Source organism: Vulpes lagopus, chromosome X, assembly GCF_018345385.1.
Source record: "Vulpes lagopus strain Blue_001 chromosome X, ASM1834538v1, whole genome shotgun sequence".
Taxonomy (NCBI): domain Eukaryota; kingdom Metazoa; phylum Chordata; class Mammalia; order Carnivora; family Canidae; genus Vulpes; species Vulpes lagopus.
Genome location: NC_054848.1, coordinates 102,599,172 through 102,623,984, shown reverse-complemented (window position 1 = coordinate 102,623,984; position 24,813 = coordinate 102,599,172). Strand labels below are relative to the sequence as shown.

The following is a 24,813-nucleotide window of genomic DNA, read 5'->3' as shown; positions in this document are numbered from 1 at the left end:
ACATATTGAATCCCCCACTTCTTAACTGCAGAAAACAAAACAACTCCCCCATCTTTGTTCCACTTGACTCTCGGCTTAGACGGGAGAGGGTGCTATTTATTAGAGAGTCTGTATTTTATAAAAAGAAAAAAGTGAAGATAAGAGGTTGCAGACAATATTTTCTGATATCTTGAATTTAGTAACAATGACTAGGTTCTAGCTACATGAGACTGTTCAGGCCAAGCCCAAATGAACAGAGCATCCTTAGCTGTTGAGAAGCATCAGCTCTGCTAAGGGGCCTAGTTGTTCAGATGCATGTCATTTTTCAGGAGGCCAAGTTGCCCCTGGTTTAGAGAGGTACCTGGGAAGAATGGTCTGGATCTAGCCAGCAAGTCCAGGCCCAAAACAGGTGATACCAGGCCTGGGCAGGAAGTAGAAGGGCTGATGGGGCTTGTGGGGAAAAAGGAGGTCCTGGAGTTATTAGGGTGAGAAGTATAGGAGAGTAGAGGTGAACTTAATGTTGGAAAATGTTCTATGGACTGTTGAAGGCTCTGTATCCATGGGAGTATCTGGGGAAGTTCACACAGCAGCATGGGTTTGTCCTAGCGCTGGCCCATATAGATGACATCCTCTCCCACTTCCTAAGATCCAAAGATACATGGAAGGAGTGCTACATTGTGCAATCATGTACACAATATAGAGTTGTACAATGTCGGCACATGTAAATTTGTGTGTGGGGACCCCAATGAAGAAGGGCTTTGTTCTTTATGCTGAGAGATAAAAGGTAGTTGAGGAAGGCTCAAATTAGAAGGGATAATCTTGCTGGGTTTCTAAGATTGGATAGTTCGACTAGTTCTAAATGCACACATTTTGTGAAGTCTACATCAATATTATACATAGAGTTGGAAAAGAATGAAGTGCTTATGAGAATAATAATGTGTTTGTATGGTTGGATCAGCAACAGGCAGGACACCTGTGTGGGCTGGGTTCAGGTCTTTGAAGGTCTTAAATGTCACAATGAAAAGTTTATTTTCTTGCCTTCACATAACTGGACATCACTGAGGATTCTGACACAAACTCAGAAAGATGGGTGACACCATACTGTGGGACCTGTATTGGAGTGACTTGCCCATGAGACCATATCTCAAGTTGCTGCAAAAGTCAAAGCAATAAATGATGAGGGCAAGAGTTAAGTGAGAGGTAGTAGGATGAATGACTAGGGATGGATTTGAGATTTATCACAGGAGTGGAATAAGCAGAGCTTCAGGGATGATTAGAGTTTGTAGTGAGAGAGGAAGAGGATTAGAAGATGCCTTTCAGGTGGATTGTGACACCATTCAGTGAAATCCAGAAAACAGGAGGAAGGGGAGATTTAAAGAGAGAGGTGAAGTTCTGTGTTTTTGAATGGTATAATTTGAGTTGTCTTAAAACTTGAGGTAGATATGGGTCCATTTTCTATGAATGCATGTGGCTGGAGCTCAGAGGAGATGTCTGAGCAGTAGATAGAACTTTAGTCGTTATTACTTTAATGATTGGACAGTGTTCATGAGTTTGAAATTGCTCCAATCAATATCTGCTCAGCTTGTCTCGGAAAAGCCACATTTAACCCATGCTGTGATATCTCCTGTCCTCATGGTTTGGGGTGGAAAATTAAATTAATTATAAAGCAATAACCAACAAGTATGCAGTGAATGGTAATAAATCAGTATGTAGGCAATAAAGGAATTAACAGTATGGACAGGGTTGAAAATTCCATAAATATCTATATTCCTTACATATGTAGGGAGATGTCCTTAGTCAGACATGTTGAATATTGGTGTTGAGTTTAATAAGTTCTTTATAGATCTTGGAAACTAGCCCTTTATCTGATAGGTTATTTGCAAATATCTTCTCACATTCTGTAGGTTGTCTTTTAGTTTTGTTGACTGTATCCTTTGCTGTGCAAAAGCTTCTTATCTTGATGAAGTCCCAATAGTTCATTTTTGCTTTTGTTTCTTTTGCCTTCGTGGATGTATCTTGCAAGAAGTTACTGTGGCCGAGTTCAAAAAGGGTGTTGCCTGTGTTCTCCTCTAGGATTTTGATGGAATCTCGTCTCATATTTAGATCTTTCATCCATTTTGAGTTTATATTTGTGTATGGTGTAAGACAATGGTCTAGTTTCTTTATTTTTTTATTATTTTTATTATTTTTATTTTTTTAAATTAACTTTTATTGGTGTTCAATTTACCAACATACAGAAAAACACCCAGTGCTCATCCCGTCAAGTGTCCACCTCAGTGCCCGTCACCCATTCCCCTCCAACACCCGCCCTCCTCCCCTTCCACCACCCCTAGTTCATTTCCCAGAGTTAGGAGTCTTTATGTTCTGTCTCCCTTCCTGATATTTCCCAACATTTCTTTTCCCTTCCTTTAATTCCCTTTCACTATTATTCATATTCCCCAAATGAATGAGAACATACACTGTTTGTCCTTCTCCGATTGACTTATTTCACTCAGCATAATACCCTCCAGTTCCATACACGTTGAAGCAAATGGTGGGTATTTGTCGTTTCTAATTGCTGAGTAATATTCCATTGTATACATAAACCACATCTTCTTTATCCATTCATCTTTCGATGGACACCGAGGCTCCTTCCACAGTTTGGCTATTGTGGCCATTGCTGATAGAAACATCGGGGTGCAGGTGTCCCGACGTTTCATTGCATCTGAATCTTTGGGGTAAATCCCCAACAGTGCAATTGCTGGGTCGTAGGGCAGGTCTATTTTTAACTCTTTGAGGAACCTCCACACCGTTTTCCAGAGTGGTTGCACCAGTTCACATTCCCACCAACAGTGTAAGAGGGTTCCCTTTTCTCCGCATCCTCTCCAACATTTGTTGTTTCCTGCCTTGTTAATTTTTCCCCATTCTCACTGGTGTGAGGTGGTATCTCATTGTGGTTTTGATTTGTATTTCCCTGATGGCAAGTGATGCAGAGCATTTTCTCATGTGCTTGTTGGCCATGTCCATGTCTTCCTCTGTGAGATTTCTCTTCATGTCTTTTGCCCATTTCATGATTGGATTGTTTGTTTCTTTGGTGTTGAGTTTAATAAGTTCTTTATAGATTTTGGAAACTAGCCCTTTATCTGATATGTCATTTGCAAATATCTTCTCCCATTCTGTAGGTTGTCTTTTAGTTTTGTTGACTGTATCCTTTGCTGTGCAAAAGCTTCTTATCTTGATGAAGTCCCAATAGTTCATTTTTGCTTTTGTTTCTTTTGCCTTCGTGGATGTATCTTGCAAGAAGTTACTGTGGCCAAGTTCAAAAAGGGTGTTGCCTGTGTTCTCCTCTAGGATTTTGATGGACTTTTGTCTCACATTTAGATCTCTCATCCATTTTGAGTTTATCTTTGTGTATGGTGAAAGAGAGTGGTCCAGTTTCATTCTTCTGCATGTGGATGTCCAATTTTCCCAGCACCATTTATTGAAGAGACTGTCTTTCTTCCAATGGATAGTCTTTCCTCCTTTATCAAATATTAGATGACCGTACATTTCAGGGTCCACTTCTGGGTTCTCTATTCTGTTCCATTGATCTATGTGTCTGTTTTTGTGCCAGTACCACACTGTCTTGATGACCACAGCTTTGTAGTACAACCTGAAATCTGGCATTGTGATGCCCCCAGCTATGGTTTTCTTTTTTAAAATTCCCCTGGCTATTCGGGGTCTTTTCTGATTCCACACAAATCTTAAAATAATTTGTTCTAACTCTCTGAAAAAAGTCCATGGTATTTTGATAGGGATTGCATTAAACGTATAAATTGCCCTGGGTAACATTGACATTTTTACAATATTAATTCTGCCAATCCATGAGCATGGAATATTTTTCCATCTCTTTGTGTCTTCCTCAATTTCTTTCAGAAGTGTTGTGTAGTTTTTAGGGTATAGATCCTTTGCCTCTTTGGTTAGGTTTATTCCTAGGTATCTTATGCTTTTGGGTGCAATTGTAAATGGGATTGAGTCCTTAATTTCTCTTTTCAGTCTCTTTGATAGTGTATAGAAATGACACTGACTTCTGGGCATTGATTTTGTATCCTGCCATGCTGCCAAATTGCTGTATGAGTTCTAGCAATCTTGGGGTGGAGGCTTTTGGGTTTTCTATGTAGAGCATCATGTCATCGGCGAAGCGGGAGAGTTTGACTTCTTCTTTGCCAATTCGAAAGCCTTTAATGTCTTTTTGTTGCCTGATTGCTGAGGCTAGGACTTCCAGTACTATGTTGAATAGCAGTGGTGAGAGTGGACATCCCTGTCGTGTTCCTGATCTTAGGGGAAAGGCTCCCAGTGCTTCCCCATTGAGAATGATATTTGCTGTGAGCTTTTCGTAGATGGCTTTTAAGATGTTGAGGAATGTTCCCTCTATCCCTACACTCTGAAGAGTTTTGATCAGGAATGGATGCTATATTTTGTCAAATGCTTTCTCTGCATCTAATGAGAGGATCATATGGTTCTTGGTTTTTCTCTTGCTGATATGATGAATCACATTGATTGTTTTACGAGTGTTGAACCAGCCTTGTGTGCCGGGGATAAATCCTACTTGGTCATGGTGAATAATTTTCTTAATGTACTGTGGGATCCTATTGGCTAGTATCCATGTTCATCAGGGATATTGGTCTGTAATTCTCCTTTTTGGTGGGGTCTTTGTCTGGTTTTGGAATGAAGGTGATGCTGGCCTCATAGAACGAATTTGGAAGTACTCCATCTCTTTCTATCTTTCCAAACAGCTTTAGTAGAATAGGTATGGTTTCTTCTTTAAACGTTTGATAGAATTCCCCTGGGAAGCCATCTGGCCCTGGACTTTTGTGTCTTGGGACGTTTTTGATGATTTTTCAATTTCCTCCCTAGTTATTGGCCTGTTCAGGTTTTTTATTTCTTCTGTTCCAGTTTTGGTAGTTTGTGGCTTTCCAGAAATGAGTCCATTTATTCTAGATTGCCTAATTTATTGGTATATAGCTTTTCATAATATGTTTTTAAAATAATTTGTATTTCCTTGGTGTTGGTATTGATCTCTCCTTTCTCATTACTGATTTTATTAATTTGAGTCTTCTCTCTCTTCTTTTAATAAGGCTGGCTAATGGTTTATCTATCTTATTAATTCTTTCAAAGAACCAACTCCTGGTTTTGTTGATCTGTACCACCGTTCTTCTGGTCTCGATTTCGTTGAGTTCTGCTCGAATCTTTATGAACTCTCTTCTTTTGCTGGGTGTAGGATCGTTTTTTTTTTTCTTAGGGGGGGTCTTTAACGGCATTTACTTTTTTTTAAATAATAAATTTATTTTTTATTGGTGTTCAATTTGCCAATATACAGCATAACACCCTGTGCTCATCCCGTCAAGTGCCCGTCTCAGTGCCTGTCACCCATTCACCCCCACCCCCAGCCCTCCTCCCCTTCTACCACCCCTAGTTTGTTTCCCAAAGTTAGGAGTCTTTATGTTCTGTCTCCCTTTCTGATATTTCCCACACATTTCTTCTCCCTTCCCTTATATTCCCTTTCACTATTATTCACATTACCCAAGTGAATGAGACCATATAATGTTTGTCCTTCTCCGATTGACTTACTTCACTCAGCATAATACCCTCCAGTTCCATCCACATTGAAGCAAATGGTGGGTATTTGTCGTTTCTAATGGCTGAGTAATATTCCATTGTATACATAGACCACATCTTATTTATCCATTCATCTTTTGATGGACACCGAGGCTCCTTCCACAGCTTGGCTATTGTGGACATTGCTGCTATAAACATCAGGGTGCAGGTGTCCCGGCGTTTCATTGCATCTCTATCTTTGGAGTAAATCCCCAACAGTGCAAATGGATGAAAGATCTAAATGTGAGACAAGATTCCATCAAAATCCTAGAGGACAACACAGGCAACACCCTTGTTGAACTCAGCCACAGTAACTTCTTGCAAGATACATCCACGAAGGCAAAAGAAAGAAAAGCAAAAATGAACTATTGGGACTTCATCAAGATAAGAAGCTTTTGCAGAGCAAAGGTACAGTCAACAAAACTAAAAGACAACCTACAGAATGGGAGAAGATATTCGCAAATGACATATCAGATAAAGGGCTAGTTTCCAAGATCTATAAAGAACTTATTAAACTCAACACCAAAGAAACAAACAATCCAATCATGAAATGGGCAAAAGACATGAAGAGAAATCTCACCAAGGAAGATATAGACATGGGCAACAAGCACATGAGAAAATGCTCTCCGTCACTTGCCGTCAGGGAAATACAAATCAAAACCACAATGAGATACCACCTCACACCAGTGAGAATGGGGAAAATTAACAAGACAGGAAACCACAAATGTTGGAGAGGATGAGGAGAAAAGGGAACCCTCTTACACTGTTGGTGGGAATGTGAACTGGTGCAGCCACTCTGTAAAGCTGTGTGGAGGTTCCTCAAAGAGCTAAAAATACACCTGCCCTACAACCCAGCAATTGGGTGTAGGATCTATGTGCTGTTTTTTCTCTAGCTTCTTTAGGTGTAAGGTTAGCTTTTGTATTTGAGTTCTTTCCAGTTTTTGGATGGATGCTTGTATTGCAATGTTTTTCCCCCTCAGTACTGCTTTGGCTGCATCCCAAAATTTTTGAACGGTTGTATCTTCATTCTCATTAGTTTCCATGAATCTTTTTAATTCTCCCTTAATTTCCTGGTTGACTCTTTCATCTTTTAGCAGGATGGTCCTTAACCCCCACGTGTTTGAAATCCTTCCAAACTTCTTGTTGTGATTTAGTTCTAATTTCAAGGCATGGTCTGAGAATATGCAGGGGACGATCCCAATCTTTTGGTATCGGTTCAGACCCGATTTGTGACCCAGTATGTGGTCTATTCTGGAGAAAGTTCCCTGTGCCCTTGAGAAGAATGTGTATTCAGTTGAGTTTGGATGTAAAGTTCTGTAGATATCTGTGAAATCCATCTGGTTCAGTGTATCATTTAAAGCTCTTGTTTCTTTGGAGAAGTTGTGTTCAGAAGACCTATCTAGTGTAGAAAGCGCTAGATTGAAGTCACCAAGTATAAGTGTATTATTATCTAAGTATGCCTTATCTTTGGTTATTAATTTTTGATATATTTGGCAGCTCCCACATTCGGGGCATATATATTGAGGATTGTTAAGTCCTCTTGTTGGATAGATCCTTTGAGTATGATATAGTGTCCCTGTTCATCTCTCACTACACTCTTTGGGGTAAATTTTAGTTTATCTGATATAAGGAGGGCTACCCCTGCTTTCTTTTGAGGACCATTTGAATGGTAAATGGTTCTCCAACCTTTTATTTTCAGGCTGTAGGTGTCCTTCTGTCTAAAATGAGTCTCTTGTAGACAGCAAATAGATGGGTCCTGCTTTTTTATCCAGTCTGAAACCCTGCGCCTTTTGATGGGGTCTTTAAGCCCGTTCACGTTCAGAGTTACTATTGAAAGATATGAGTTTAGTGTCATCATGATATCTATTCAGTCCTTGTTTTTGTGGATTGTTCCACTGGACTTCTTCTTAAAGGGGAATTTTAAGAGTTCCCCTTAAAATTTCTTGCAGAGCTGGTTTGGAGGTCACATATTCTTTCAGTTCCTGCCTGTCTTGGAAGCTCTTTATCTCTCCTTCCATTCTGAATGAGAGCCTTGCTGGTTAAAGTATTCTTGGTTGCATGTTCTTCTCATTTAGGACCCTGAATATATCCTGCCAGCCCTTTCTGGCCTGCCAGGTCTCTGTGGAGAGGTCTGCTGTTACCCTAATACTCGTCCCCATAAAAGTCATGGATTTCTTGTCTCTTGCTGCTTTAAGGATCTTCTCTTTATCTTTGGAATGTGCAAGCTTAACTGTTAAATGTTGAGGTGTTGAACGGTTTTTTTTTTTTTTATTTTAGGGGGCGATCTCTGTATCTCCTGGATCTGAATGCCTGTTTCCCTTCCCAGATTAGGAAAGTTTTCAGCTATGATTTGTTCAAATACATATTCTGGCCCTCTGGCCCTTTCGGCGCCCTCGGAACCCCAATTAAATGTAGGTTTTTCTTTCTCAGGCTGTCTTTTATTTCCCTTAATCTATCTTCATGGTCTTTTAATTATTTGTCTGTTTTTTTCCTCAGTTTCCCTCTTTGCCATCAACTTGTCTTCTATGTCACTCACTCGTTTCCCCACCTCGTTAACTCTCGGCGTTAGGACTTCTAGTTTGGATTGCATCTCATTCAATCGATTTTTAATTTCTGCGTGATTGGAATAATATTCTGCAGTCATGAGGTCTCTTGAGTCCTTTATGCTTTTTTCTAGAGCCACCAGTAGCTGTGTAATAGTGCTTCTGAATTGGCTTTCTGACATTGAATTGTAATCCAGATGTTGTAACTCTGTGGGAGAGAGGACTGTTTATGATTCTTTCTATTGAGGTGAGGTTTTCCTTCTAGTCATTTTGCTCTGTGCAGAGTGGCCAAAAACAAGCTGTATTGGGAAAAGGAGAAAAAGAGAGGAGAGAAAGAAGGAAAGAAAAGAGAAAAAGAAAAAAGGAAGAAAAAAAGAGAAGAAAAAGAGAAAGAAAAAGAAGGAAAAAAAGGGTGGGGGAAGCAATCAGAAATCAAAAAGATAAAAAAAACCACGGGGGAGTATCTTCTGATTCTGTATACTTTAAGTTCCTTGACTTCCCCTGGAACTGGTCCGTCTAGCTGGTTTTCTCGGGGAGAAGCCTGTTGTGCTGATTTTCAGGTGTTAGCACTTGGGGGAGCTGCTCTGCCCCTGCCTGGTGCAGGGCTCAGTGGGGGTTGTTTACCCCGTGAGGCCCCAGGAAGAACAACCGCCGTGGCGGGTCCAGCTCTGGGACCCTGGAGTCAGCTCCCGCAGTAGCTCCCGGGCTCTCCGTCTGCAGGGCCTGGGGGCTCCGGGGCGGGGCCGCTGATCTGCTCAGTTCCAGGCAGGAGCGTCCTCGCTGTCCTGGGCCCTCCCGGCCTCTGCCTGTCCCGGGGGAGGCCGGATCCTGGGCTGTGTCCTGGCGCCCTGTGCTCTGGGGCCTGCGCTGTTGGATTCGCGCTCCCGGCGGTGCAGCCCCCTCCGCGGAGCCGCCGCCCGAGCCCCTCCGAGCTGCTCCCGGAGCCGCGCAGCCCCCTCCGCGCGGAGCTTCTTCCTCTGCGCGAGCCGCCGCCGCTGAGCTGTTCCCGGAGCCGCGCAGCCCCCTCCGCGGAGCCGCTGCCCGAGCCCCTCCGAGCTGTTCCCGGAGCCGCGCCGCCCCCTCCGCGGAGCTTCTTCCTCTGCCCGAGCCGCCGCCTGAGCTGCTCCCGGAGCCCCGCAGCCCCCTCCGCGGAGCTGCTGCCCGAGCCCCTCCGAGCTGCTCCGGGTCCCTCCGAGCGCTGCAGCCCTTAGGGAGCTCAGGCATCTCTGCGGGGCGCAGTTCCTCTGTTACTGTCCCAGGGAGCCCGAGGGCATCCCCGCCCTCCTGGGTCCTGCTCCAATTCCCCGGGAGGCCTTTCCACCCGGGAAGGTTGGTGCAGCTCCTGTTCCTCCGGGACGGGGCTCTCCTGTCCTGGGGACACTCGCCCCGGCCTCAGCCCGGCTCCTTGCGGGGCCCCTCCCCCTCGGAGGCCTTTTGTGTCTTTATTTCTTTTTCCCCGTCTTCCTGCCTTGATAGAAGCGCGAACTCTTCTCACTGTAGCGTTCCAGCTGGTCTCTCTTTGAATCTCAGGCCGAATTCGTAGATTTTCAGGATGATTTGAAGGTTATCTAGGTAATTTGGTGGGGACAGGTGACTTGGGGACCCTACTCTGCCGCCATCTTGCCCCTCCTCTCAAGAAATAAACTCTTAACTATAGAGAACAAACAGGGTTACTGGAGGGGTGGTGGGCTGGGGGATGCATCAAATGTGTAACAGGGATTAAGACGGGCACTTGTCATGATGAGCAGTTGGTGTTGTATGGAAGTGTTGAATCACTATATTGTATACCTGAAACTAATATTAATTGTATATTAACTAGCTGGAATTTAAATAAAAACTTCAAAAAATAAAAAATAATAAAAAAAGAAACATTATGGGGCAAGGCATAGTTACCTTTAAAGGGACATGGCAAACTGGTAGGGACAATATATCAATTGGAATCAGTTTCAGCTTGGAGAGTTAGAAAACTTAATATTTAGTGGTTTAAACAAGATGGATGATTCTTTTGTCTTGCATAAAAGATAACTGAAGATGATAGGTCCAGAATAGTTATGGTAGTTAGTTCTACAATATTCATAGATTCATACACCTTTCAGCTAAGCATTCTGCCCTCATTCTCACAGAGTAAGAAGGTTGGTAGAGCTCTAGATATCACATTTATATTCTACACATCAGGATGGAGGAAAGGGAAAAGGGAAACAGAGAAAAGATGGCGGCTGCTTTGCTTCTATTTAGGACTTTCTAGAAATCCCCCAGAACATTTTTATTTCTATTTCATTGATAAGAATTTGGTTACCCAGACACACTCAGCTTCAAGAGAAGCTGGGAGCTATAGGTTTTTTTAAAAAAATATTTAAATTCAAGTTTTAGTTAGTTAGCATACAGTGCAATATTGGTTTCAGGAGCAGAATTCAATAATTCATCAACAGTAGCCAAACTTTGGAGAAAGCCTAAATGTTCATCAACTGATGAATTGATAAAGAAGACAAGGCATATATATATACATATATCTATATCTATATTTATATCTATATCTATATCTATCTATCTATCTATCTATATATATATATATAGAACTTAGCCACCAAAAAGAATGAAATCTTGCCATTTGCAATGATGTGGATGGAGATAGTATTATGCTAAGTGAAATAAGTCAGTCTGGGACTATAGTTTTTTAGCTAGATCTGTTGCCACTAAAATACAATTCCATAATCCATACCAAAGAAGATTGCGAGAATAGATAATGGTAAAGATAGCTAGCAATCTCTGCCATAGGACATAATACCAATTTGGCCTCATTTGTTGTAAAGAAATACTGAATGGAAAGAATCAACTAGAAGTGCCATGGGAAGACTTCCAGTCTGATAAGCATAACATAATATTTTAGGAAGGGTTGTCCTGGCAAACATTTGACATCAGAAAGATCTAACATGAGTTACCAGGGATGGTCTCACAGGCATTTAGAGAATAGTAAAGAAAAATGTGGGAACAAGTAATGTATAGAAAGCAACCCAATCAAGTTGTGTATACCAGAAAGGTCAATCAATAGGTAGAAGGGCCCCAGTCACAGTATCCCATTGCAGGATATGATGCTAATCCATGTATGGTGGTGGTGATCATAGAGGACATTGACTGACAAAAACACAGCAAAGTCTAAGTCCTAAAAGGAGTGAGGTACTAAGCGGATGTCTACGACAGAAGCATAGGTCCAGAACTGAGACACAAGTTAAGGGTGGAATAGCGAAATGACAGACTGGTTGTTGAGTCCCCATCAGGGACCTTAGAAGAGTGGTTTTCCAAAATTTTGTGTTTCACATACAAAGTATATTTTTTTCAAAGTGAACTTTGCCATAGTGTTGGCAACTTTTTTTTTTGCTAAGTAAGGATGTGTTAATAACAGAACAAACAACCATCCACAATTTATAAACCGTATTATTTCACTGTGACTATTTTCAAGTAAAAAATTAGAAAACAAATTCAAAATAAAGAAAAACTCTTGTCCACAATTCAAAATGTACAGAAGAATGGGCAATAAAAAGGTTACCCCCTACCCCTCTTCCTTCATCACTCAGTTTCCTTCTCTGGAGGCAGCCACTGTTATCTGTTCTTTGGACATTCTCCCAGAGATATTCTATGTATAAGTAAACAAATACATGTTTGTGTATAACATTCTATTACCTACTGTTTTTGCTAAAAAAGATATGTTGAAAAGCATTGTATGTCGGTACGTAGAGAATTTTTTAATTCTTGTTCTATCTGCATAGTGGTCCATTGTATGGATTTACAAATTTAACAGTCATTTATTAATGGGCTTTTTAGTATTTCCAACTATTTGCTATTCTAAATAGTACTTCAATGAATTGGCTTTGAATGAAACTAAATCTGAAGAGCTCATTACTTTCATTTCTTTTCCTTGCCACACAGACTGGTAAAAACTTCACCAGTACCAGCACCTTTTTGTGTGCTTGGGAAACACTTTTCTGCAGTTCTCTACATCCTTGAAGTCATTCAGGCTTGTGAAATGGGCCATTTGTTTTTGGCTGTCAGTCGCCTCCTTTATGAAAAGGTGGAATCCATCCAAAAAAAAAAATCCATCTATCTAACCAAGCAGGGCCTTAGTTTCTGTTTCCAACTGCCTGTTATACTGTTTTCACCGTGTTGAAATATTTTTCCTATTTGGTTTTTCCTATTGTCACTTGCAACCAGTCTCTCCCATGACACAAAGAGGTTTGATATAGCTAGACATGGGATAATTGAAGATGTGAGTTGTAGTAACAAAAGGACAAGACTTTGAATACTACTCAGGCATTTGGGTGGATCTGGCACAGGGAGAGAAGGCCATCATCCTCTAGTGTTAGGATATATTAGGCACCCTTTTTGTACATCCTGGCTTCACTTATACATTATTCTAGCTGTCACTGTGATGATCAGCTATGTGGGTTCCAACATACTTCATGCAGGTGCAACCAGACAATACCTCACCTCATGCCTTCATTGTATGCCTCTTAACTCCTCAAGTTGGGATCTACTAGTGAACACTACTGTGAGACCATTGCTTGTGTGTGTGTGTGTGTGTGTGTGTGTGTGTATACAACCTAGAAGCATGAAGGGCTGGGTGAATGGGTGAATCTTTATCCATTGGGAGGTAGGAGTGGTGGCTAAATTCACTCCCCTGGAGGCAGTGCCAAATAGTGGTTAAGGGTCCTGGAATCATGAATTTTTGACCTCAAATTCTGGTTCCACCATTTATATGCTGTGTGACCATGGGCAAGTTGCTTAACCTCCCTGGGCCTTAGTTTCTTCATCTGCTAGTATGGAGAAGAATAATATCTACCTGAGAGGGTTGGTGTGTGGATTCGATGAGATCACGTATATAAGGCATATAGCACACAGCAGGACATGAAGTACTTAGGGAAAGTTGGTTAATAATGATCTATTTACCACATCATTGGCTTCCAATTGGCCTTCCAAAATTTGGAAAAAACTCATCCCTCTGTTTCCATCCATGAGTGGGATGGAGTTTATACAACTTCTTAAAGAATTCAACTGGATTAAGCAATGAGTTTCACTTAGCTGAGATCAGCTCAATAGCACATCCTTGAATTGGCCTTCCCTGCTTTCTTGATTCATTATCCATGCCCCTCTTCCTTATTCTCTGAAGTTGTACTCCCAATATAATATCTACCCTTAAGTATTCTGCCTCTAACCTAGGTAGTGATATGAGACAAGACCTTATAGGCAGGCGGTCCTCACTCAAGAATTTTGACAGCAGAAAGGTGCACTCCAGGTCAAATAGGGTCCTAGTCTCTGGAAGGAGGAGGGAACATCGCTTGTAAGAGTGAGGCTTCTAATGAGTCCTTGAGGGCCTAGACTACTAGGCAGCTGACCATGACCCAAAGAACTAATTGGGAAAAGGTAATGGAATTTAACTGGGACAAAGTCAAATATGAAATAGAAGTTGATTATTCTGATATTGAATCAAAAAAGTTTTTAGAGTTTCCTATATACTCCTTGCCTAAGTTCAAGATTGAAATTAGGGTGGAGCTCACTATGTAGACAGGTAGGCAAAGTAATCCCTGCTATGTGGAAAGAAGTATTTCACAGACCAAAGACTGGGAATGACATAGAAATTGACAAGAAAGGCAGCATTCTTATATTTAGATGATCCCCTGGTAGATGGGAAGAAACAAGTAATATACTCCTCACGCAGATCCCATGTTCCTTGGCTTAGCATTTCATTTTATGACCCATATGAATTTCTTCACCTGTTTGATTAGAATTCTTGAACATGCCACCAAAATGTGTGGCAATCAGTTTGCATTACAATTTACTTTAAGGCACAATCTTAGATGTACCATGGAAACTACACTGGATTTGTAGTTAAGACATCTGATTGTTTAAGTTGTGTCCTTTAGTAAATCATTTGACTCTCTAAATTTCTTTTCTATTCTGAAAATGGGCCTAATATTTGCTTTATCTATCTCATAGGTTTGCTGTAAGAAATATAACATGTGAAAATAATGCATAAATTGCTAAACGTTATGTAAATGCTAGCTACAATTACAAGAAAATATCTTTAGTACTGAGAGGAATAAAGCTCCTTATATGATTTGCCTTAAGTTTTGCATATGATACAATACAAATGCAATAGTGTTGGATTCAGGGTGCACAAATTTCATATATTTATGATATTAGGTTACTGGGCCACTGCTTTGTCCTTTCCAGCCTAATGCCAAAAATATTGTTCTCATGCCTCTCTCTATGCAGCAAATGCTTCATTATCCTCTGGAGAAGTCTCAGTTTAGATATCATTTTGTAAACAACATCATTAAGGGTAAAGAAAAGCATCACTGAGTCATTGACATGTAAGCTATAGAGTCCTGAATGATCCAAGGCAGAAATCTGTTCTCTATGGAAAACTTTATTCTTTATTTTCAGTGTTAGAGCAAAGCATAAGAATTGTAAAATAAAATGTCTAAATGTTTAAAGACTTCTGTGTGATTTTTATGAAGTTAAATTTTTCTCTCCTCTCATCCTCATTAAACTGTTACTTGATATCCACACTACTGTATCAGTGTCTTCTAGATGGGATTGCCCATACTTCTGACATGCAAAGGTGAGGTCTACATACTGGTAGCATTGGAACCACCTGGAAGCTTGCCAGAAATCTAGAAATCCAGAATTTCAGATTATGACCCTGACCTATTGAATCAGAATTTGCATTTCATCAAGATTCTCCACGTGATTCATAAAGCTTGAAAACCAGGGGTCTACGCTAACTTGCCTTCTTAAGTCAGCCTACTTCAATCTTCTTAACCCCTTAGGTTTTACTCCTGTACTTCAGTCTGCTTTGATCTGAGATCCTTATGTCAATCCCTGACTCTAGCCCTGTGGACTAGTCTTTCCTTGTAGTATATATGTGCCCCCCCGCCAAGTGTCTGAAATTCCACTTTTCCTAATGCATGTTGATTTACTAACCAACTTGGTATCCTTGTTGCTTTCAACATATAAATATACACTGTGTATATTTCAGGTCTACTCTGTAGAACACAATCTCACATCCCTACCCATTCAACTCAGTCAGTACTGGGTAAGCCAGACCAACTCCATAGGAAGGAAGGGAATAGGAGAAAGCCAATTTGGCAGTACCATAGAGGTTACCTAGAATAGATGGGGTATGCACATCTGAATCTTGTTAAATTTCTTATTCCTCTAGGCTTAGATTTTCAGCAGTCATCTGATCCTTTTCAGAGTATAAGCTCCTGGAAGAGGGGCGTCTGGGTGCCTCAGTGGTTGAGCGTCTGGCTTTGGCTCAGGTCATGATTCCGGAATCCCAAGATTGAGTCCTGCATTGGGCTCCCTGGAGGGGGCCTGCTTCTCCCTATGCCTGTGTCTCTCATGAATAAGTAAGTAAAATCTTAAAAAAAAAAAAACCCTGGAAAATACAGAGATTAGAGATCTCCCTTTACTTTCTGCACTCCCATTTCTATTTGTGGGCAGAGAAGTGCTAGGGTAGGCAAAACAAAACAATAGCTGATCCAAAAATCATTCTTATCTGGCTCTGTAAATTACAAAGTTGTTGCAACAAACATACCAAGATAAATGGCATACTAGGCAGAATGTGGAGTGTGCCTTCCTGCCATATTTTTTCATCAGGTGAACACCATGACTACGTAGGTGCTTCAGAGCTAGTATGTGAAATTCGTTGCTCTTAGTGGGTTAGCATCACAAGTGTTTGTGGCTATCCCTTCTCTGGGAAGGGACAGTTTATAAGCAAGGGCATACTGTTTCATTTGTATATAAAAGAACAGTTTCCCTCCTTAAGTAGTACCACAGAGACTTCTCTATCCAATGTTCTAGCACCTGCTTTTCCTTGGTTATGATTAACATCAGTGAAAAATAAACTCATGCACTAAAGAATCATCTTCGGGATCCATGTTCTTAAACCTGAAACTGTCATGGAAAAAAGTGTTTGATGACAACTGACCTCCATTTAATTGGGCCTGAGATTGGTTGGTTCATCTTTTATTCAATTCTGTTTTGTGGACAATTGTGAAAGAGCAAAGAACTGGTGACTCTTTGAAAAGGATGCTGGACAAGGTACCTACAGCCATCAGACCATTATCTTTCTTTTGATCACCTTCATTAGGGCATCTTTGAACATCCTTGTTTTTCAGAGTGTAAGTGAGTGGGTTCCAAATGGGTGTTATAGCCCCATACAACACTGAAATGATCTTATCCTGGGACAATTGAGAGTGTGGGCACATGTACATGAAGACTGCTTTCCCATCATAAATGATGACCACAGTCAAGTGGAAGCCACAGGTAGAAAAAGCCTTGAGTCTGGCCTCTGCAAAATGGATCTTCAGGATAACTACAGCAATATGGAGATTGCTTCTTATGAAATTGCATGCAATCCTTATTCTTGCCTGGCATAACTATACTATCCTGTAGCTAAATTAGAACTCAAAGAACCAGTGTGAATCATAAGAATACTGAAGTAAGGGCATTTTAGTTTTGGTTTGACCATGTACTTAACGTGTGACCTAAGTGAGCTGTGGTCTCATTATCTGTAGACTGAGGAAAACATACATATCTTTCCTACCTCACATAACTGTAAAGTCCTAACAAGATAATGGGTTGGGAAATGCTGTGAAAATTATAAAGATATGCAGACATAAAAGTGATTGTTTCTGAATGAAGAAATATAACTAAGATTTCTCCTAATTTAACCTTATCGTTGTGTTTCAAGGTATAAGGTAATCTAGGAAGTCAGTGGTTGCATTTATAAGCACCTTTCCTTTCTCTTCAATGCTAGAAACAATATTCAGCCAGAGAAGAGCTTTATAAACAGTTTAACTCCCACCATCTTTGAATTCCTGTCAATAAGCCCTTATAAGAGCAATATAATAGGCCATTCAAGCTAAGGCTTCAGCATTTGAGAAGAACAGGGAGGAGTTTAAAGAAGTGCAATGTTGAATGATGTCCTCCAGGATTCTTCACTCCTTTAATTGAACCTACTGAGTATAATTGATTCAGTCAGGGGCCATACATAAGTAAAAAGTAACTTTAAAAACTTTAATGGTTTTGTTTGTCAACCCCCCCCAAGAATGATTTTAAAGTGTTCAACCTAACTTTTTCCTTGTGAACTTAAAAACACTTCTTTTTTAAAGAAGCCTAACACTTCTTTATATAAGACTTACTGCACAAAAGCTAGCTTAAATATACATTATTCTAAGTTGTTTTCATTGCTAGAAATGTGTTCTGAATATAGATCTCCTGAATACTGATGCCTATACACACACACACACACACACACACACACACACACATGTACATATATTTTAAAAAGTAAGGTCAATTTATTCAGCCACTTGGTGTAACTAAGGATATCAAGCATGAAATTTATGTTTAGTTTCTAGTTCAGGGCCATCACTGAGAGACAACAGAAAGTGAGAGCTAAGAATGAAGAATGGAGAGAAAAGACAGTGTCAGTATCACGAATGAGAGGGGAATCCCTGGGTGTCTCAGTGGTTTAGCTTCTGCCTTCTGCCCAGGGCGTGATCCTGGAGTCCCAGGATCGAGTCCCTCATTGGGCTTCCTGCTTGGAGACTGTTTCTCCCTCTGCCTGCATCTCTGCCTCTCTCTCTCTGTGTCTCTCATGAATAGATAAATAAAAATCTTTAAAAAAAATAAAAGAATGAGATATAGCAGAGAATAGTTGTGTTGTGTCACATAAGGGTAGAATGAGGACTGGGAGAAAGTGAAAGGGAGGGCATATTTAAGCTGAGTAGGAGGACAGGTTTTCTGTCTAGATAACTACAGTTTTTAATATGACGGAAGAAGCAGTTTTGTAAATTAGTGAGCTCACTCCCACATCGATGCAACATTCAATTTCAGTCTGGTCAGCAGTAGAGTAGACAGATTCTCTGTATTAGACCACAGACTGAACTGGGCCTAGTCAGTACAACTGGAGAATCTATGACTTCATAATTATGAGGAAGAAGACATGGCAGAGACAAACAGAAGTACAGACAAAGCAGAGGGAGAGAAGAGCCATCTAGGAGAAAGAGAGGTCTAGGGAGTGAAGCTAGGGGAATATGGAGAAAGAACATAAGCAAAGAGAGATGGAAAGAGAGAAGTAACTATGCTCATCAAAGGGGAGGCAGGGCACTGATTAAGCAACGTCCCTTTCCCACCACGTTTTTAATTTAGGGTTATCGTTGTAACTTTTCTCCACTTCCACACTCCCTATTAGCTCTTCAATTCAATGCATCTTTTAAGAGAATTCACTTTAAAAAAAAAAAAAAAAAAAAAAAAAAAAAAAGAGAATTCACTTTATTGCGGCATGATTGACATACAAAAAGCTGTACATATTTAATATATACAACTTGATGAGTTTGGAGGTAAGTATATACCTGTGAAACCATTACCACAATCTAAGCCATAAATGTATCAACTCCAAAATTTCCTTCCTGCCTTCCTTATTATTATGGTTATTATTAGTGATATTATACAACATAAGATCTACTCTCTTACTAATTTTTAAAGCATACTATATACTATTGTAAACTATAGTCTCTATGTGGTATGGTAGATCTCTAAGACTGATGATCCAGAAATCCCACTTCTACATCCAAGGGAATTTAAATCAGGATCTCAAAGAGATATCTGCACCTACATGTTCATTGTGGCATTGTTCACAATAGCCAAAACATGAGAGCAACCTAAATGCCCATTAGTGAATGATGGATAAAGAAAATGTGCTATGTATGAGGAAGTCAGGATCCATGGGAACAAGCCTCAAGTAAAGAACATTGTATACCTGGAGTGCTTTCTGCCTGTGGCTGTGGTTAAACTACTCTTGCACAGCAGAACCAGGACGACTGAATGCATCCCTGGTTACAAGCCGGACTTAAAATAGAGGACACTCGGGCTCTAGAAAAGCACCAATGAGCTGCCTGGGTTGCCTTCCAACCAATCAGGAGGGAGCTTTCCTCTGTTTGGGGAGACCAGCCCGACTATTCTCTGTTGTTCTGTCTTCCTTCTACTCAAAAATAGCCCCAGTGAAGCCTTACATGTGCCTTTGCTCTTGGGGTCCAGCCTCATTTTTATGGTTGTCAGGCCCAAGAACCCAAATCCAGTAACATACACATACAATGTAATGCTAGTCAGCTTAAAAAAAGAAGGAATTCCTGCTATTTGTGGCAACACAGATAAATCTGGAAGGTGTTAATGCTAAATGAAATAAACCAGGCACAGAAAGACAAATACTACATGATACTACTTACACGAGGAACCTAAAATAGTCAAACTCATACAAGCAGAGAGTAGAATGATGGTTGCCAGAGACTGGGAAGAAGGAGAGCAGTACCAGTCAAAGAGTACAAAGTTTCAGTTGTACAGGATGAGTAAGTCAACTCCCAGTTTTTGTTTCCATCACACAACTGAACCTATTAAAAGTGACCAAATGTACTACAAATGGCTGAATCCAATGTTCTTTCTCTGTCTCTAATTTTATCTAGTATTTCTTACCATTTTCACTTCTTGAAAGTTTTTCTTCCCTGTCTTCTAAGATTCATTTTCTCTCAATTCACTCCTTACCCTTTTCTTTATTCCTTTACTATGTCAGCTCCCTCTTCTTTCTGACTTCTAAATATACACATTTCTAAAATTTCCATAGCATTCAAGATAAGCTAGCTTACTGTATAGCAACAAACAACTCCCGAATTTTGAATGGATTGAAACAACAAAAGTTTATTTCTTGCTCATGCTATAAATCTATCAGCAGTGTGTCTCTGCTCACTGAAGTTACCTAGGGACCCAGACTGATTAACATTCTTGATGCATGCTTTAATGATTGTTAAGGCAGGAGAAAAGAGGCATGTTGAACCATGTATTACTTCTTTAAGTTTCTGCTTACAAGTGATATAAGTCTCTTTTATCCATGTTTAGTTGGCTAAAGCAATCATATGGCAGTGATGTTATGTGTCTGGTAAATGGCAATGATGTCATATATCCAATAAAATGTGAGAATAGAGTGCTTTTGAAAGACTCTAATGATCACCATATGTTCCTCTCTAATTCCTATAACTTTATTCTTTCCATAGGTGGTCAAATATGGCTTTATGACTATGTATAGTTCTTTGTATTTATGGCTTCCAAATCTTAAAGCTACAGGCCAGTATCTTTCTTTAGCCAAAAAGTCTTTATGTCTGTTTGGTGCCCCAAGCCCCAGACTGTTGGAAACTAAAATAAAAAAATTGAAATATACTTGAAATAAAACTATCGTTTTTATTTCCTTCATCTAATGGCACCTGAATTTTCCCAATAAATCAGGTTGGGAACCTTAGTCATCATCCTTCTTTCCTTAAATTTCTTATATCAGTCACTATGGATTGGTGATTTTTACCACTTCATTATGTCTTTTGGCTCCTCTTCTTCCCTATTACAGATTCCTTTGTTGAAGTCTTCTTTGTATCTTTCACATGGACTCTTGCAATAGGTTCCAAATTAGATTTTACCTTTTTCCATATATGCATCCTAATGTTTATAGCAGCATTATAAAAAATAGCCAAAATATGGAAAGAGCTCGAGTTCATTCATATTCATTGATGAATGAAGAAGATGTGGTACACACACACACACACAATGGAAATGGAATATTACTCAGTCATCAATAAGAATGAAATCTTACCATTTGCAGTGACATGGCTGGAGCTAGAGTATTATGCTAAGTGAAATAAGTCAGAGGAAGACAAATACCATATGATTACACTCATATGTGGAATTTAAGAAACAAAATGAACTAGCAAAGGGGAAAAGAGAGAGAGGCAAACTAAGAACAAACTGATGGTTACCAGAGGATGGGTGAAACAGGTGATGGAGATTAAGGAGTGCATTTGTGAAGAGCATCTGGTGTTGTATGGAAGTGCTGAATCACTAAATTGTACCCCTGAAACTAATGTTACACCGCGCATTAACGAACTGGATTTTAAATAAAAGCTAGAAACAAGATTTTACCTTTTTCATCTTCCCTGGATACTTTTTTCCAGAATAATCTTATGTTTTGATTATATCGTTCCCTTATCCAAAACCCTTTGATTCTTCACCACCTCCAAAATGAAGTCGTAACTTCTTAGCTGACATTCAGTACCCTTCATTATCATTTATTACCTGTCCTACCTAATTTTCCTGGAATGCAGAATTTCCAGTGCAAAAACCTGGAAAATCGTAGGCAAACTAGGATGAGTTGGCCTCCCTAGTTTTGACATACTCAGCATTCTCCAGACATGCCACTTTCTATGACTTTGCTTACATCCCTCTGACCAGAATGGCTATCCATCCATATTCTCTCCATCAAAATTCTAGCCATTTATTTCTCAATGTCTTCCAAGTATTCTTTCTCCTAAGTCAGAATTAATATTTTCTTTTAGAGCTCTCACAGTAGTTTGGTTTTTTCCTCATCTGTTATAACACATACCACTTTCTTCAATAAATTGCAATTAATGGAGTATATATAGTACATATTCATCTCCTTCTCTAGATTGTAAACTCTTTAAGGGCAGAACCACATATCATTTATCTCCATACCTGGCATAATGCTTTATCTACAATAGGGAATACATAAATACTTGTTTGATGAAAATTGGAGATCAAAGAGAAGGTTGAGGGCAAGGAAATAAAGAAATGTGAGCATAGAGGGGTTATAGAGTATGGAAGAGACAGGAAATGGGAGAATCTCAAGCATGTCCAGCTCTTTTCTCCTGCAGTAATATCGCACCCATTTTTCCTAATAACCATCAAAAATAACCAGTAATTTACTTTAGTAATTGGTTTTCAGAAAAAGTAATTGGTTTTCATCAACTTCTTATTAATTACCTAGTCTTGTTTACTGTTTACCTCTGCTAGAAACACTATTTCCCTACTGCTCTCTACCAGCCAACATTATACAACTGTCTAGTCTCTATTTTCAGAAGCTCTTACTCCCATATCACTTTTAGCTTGTTACTTTTTATCCATCCATAGTAAGCATCCTCTACCCCCACCCTCTCTACCCCTAAAACTTTAACCAGTACTGATACAGGAAAATTTGTGCTTCCTCACTTCTGCTAATAATCTTCAGTCCTAACCCACTCATAACTTATTTCTGGGCCATATAATAATAGGATATTCTATAATATTACACTTGCAGAGTGAAGTGTTGGGGTAAAAAACACCTAAAAATTAGAAATTTGTTCCTCCATTTTAATATCTTTTGTCTCTGTGTGCTGGTCTTAATTTGGAGAAGTGGGAGTTATAGGGGAGCTTGCATTATTGTGGCCTTGATCTACCTCATAGGTCATGGCCCCCCTTTACTAAACTAAGCTGTTCTTCTCTTTAAGTAAATTAAATTTAACAAATGGATATTGAACATCTGTAATGTGTGTGACACTGTGCTACCTACTGTGTTCTTGACAATACTCTAAAAAAACCAAACAAACAATACTCTGTGCATACTTCTATTAGAGCATTCTGTGTATTAAATTACAGCTGTTGGTTTAGATTTTGTCTTTTTCACTAAACTGAGACTGAGAATATGTTTTTTTCAAGTGTATCCAGTGCTCAATACAGTGTCAAGGACAAAAAGGGTGCTCAATAAATGTTGGAAGAATAAATGTATAGGTACTTAAAAACAAAAGCAGAAGAAATAAATGAAAGACATGGTCCCTGCTCTGGAAAAGGTCACCAACAAGCAGGTAGAAAGGGAGAAGAGCTCTGAATATAAATAATTTTAAATAAACCAGACAAGCAAGTCTTGCCATTCTGTTTTGTAGAACCCAGTGAAAAACTGAGAGACTCATTTTGCCCAGGGTATCTTGAGTCTTTTTAAATTTGAACTCAATGAAACTTTGGGGGATGACTTAATTAAGTCATAATGACTTATGACAGGTTTATCTTTGGTCCCGATTTTCCCATATTGTCATCCAAGTTAGGCTTTTATTTTGTTCTAGAAATTCAAGATTTAATCGTCAGTTTCATTTTTATGCTAACCAATATTTTTTGTCACCATGGATAGAAGGATTAATATTAACAATCAAAGTATGTTTGTTGTTTTTGTTGGGAGAGGAAGAGGAAAAATGAGAAAGGAGAGGTATGGTACTTAAATATTTTGAGCCTAACACTGATACAGATATACTGACAAGTATGAGTCAGTTTTTAGGAACACCATGATGGAACATTAGAGCTGGGAATATCTTGGATAACTGAATTATGAGGGCCAATGTGATGTTTAAGGGTATGGGCTGTGCAGACAGACATAGTTTTGAATCTTGGCCCTGCTACTTCTATGTAACCTTGGCCAAACCATCTAACTTCTCCGAACTTTAATTTTGTCATCTGTAAAATAATTTTTATGTTAGAATGATGTTATAAATATTAAATGAAATAATACATAAAAATTATCCTTAGCATACAGTAAGCACTCAGTAAATTTATTTCTATTCTTCTATTATTGCAGGAGCCTGAATATAATTCTCAGGTGACACAGGCATTGACTACAAGTTCAACAAAATGGCATTTTAGTTTATTCCAGGCCTGAGACTCTGAGTTTATAATTCTTTGGCTGGGGGAAAGTAAACTTTACTCACCAATGCCTGTGCTGATCAGATAACCTCACACAGCCCAGACACACTGCATAATTCTCCGACAGCAATAACTCAGCTCGCAGTTCCCAGGCAGAGATGTGGGAGAAAGTCCAATATCCGGGAAGCACTAGGATCTACAACTTCCTGTGGCCTGCCTAGTGAAATTTGACCAGATAAGAAGAGTTAATAAGAAGTTCTCGAGATAGAAAATCTTTTATCTCTGAATGTGGATATATTGATGTTAAATACCTGAATGGATGAGATTAATTTGAATAATCTTCTATTGTTGAAAGAAATATGGAGAAGTGCTCAGGAAAACTTGAAAAACTCTTCACACTTACAGCATGAACTGAAATAAGTCTTTTATTATTCTGAAAAATGACAACTCCACTGTTTTGCATAAGGGTAGAAACTTTTAAGGGCTGGACCCTGAGGCACCCCATTGTGGTGCCTAGAAAGAAATCAAGACTCATATTTTGGACCTGCCTTCTGTAACATTTTGCAAATCATGCCAGATTCTCATCAAGGCTGAACATTTTGCCTTGAGGTCCTAAATATTTCCAACTACAATTAATGACTTGAAATAAACATTGCAATGAAAGTATTTAATGGCTATAAATTCAATCACCAAGAAGTTCTTCTCTTTTGAATACTCAAAGAACAGGATCCCTGGGCAATGACTTATTATTTCCCTTGCCTGCACTGCAATGATTACAGAGACTGTCCAGGTAAATATTTTGATAACTAGATTCTCCTAGTGATCCCTCCTTCCTTTCTTATCTTGAAACCATTTTGTAACTGTGCTCATATGTCCCCTTTTCTCCTGTCATCATGTGGGGGGGAATTTACTATAAAATGTCAGAAGCTGTATTAATGGCTCAAACTCCCTTCATAAGCAAACCCAAGTTACAGGCCTGATAAAGATTTAGCAAGAGAGCAGCATAGCTTAATATTTGAGTAAGATCTCTGATGTCAGGCAATCCTGAGTTGAATTCCCAGCTCTGCCACTTAGTAATTGTGTCACTTCTGTACATTTAAGTTTCTTCATC

General features: G+C 39.6%; 1 protein-coding gene across 1 annotated transcript in view; it reads right to left on the bottom strand.

Moving 5' to 3' along the window:
* LOC121482669 (olfactory receptor 13H1-like) overlaps window positions 1-24,813 on the bottom strand; it is a 69,655-nt gene that overhangs the window by 14,431 nt on the left and 30,411 nt on the right. The window contains 1 exon segment of the mRNA XM_041740488.1: window positions 16,247-16,372. Within this exon segment, the coding sequence (XP_041596422.1) occupies window positions 16,247-16,372 (126 nt within the window).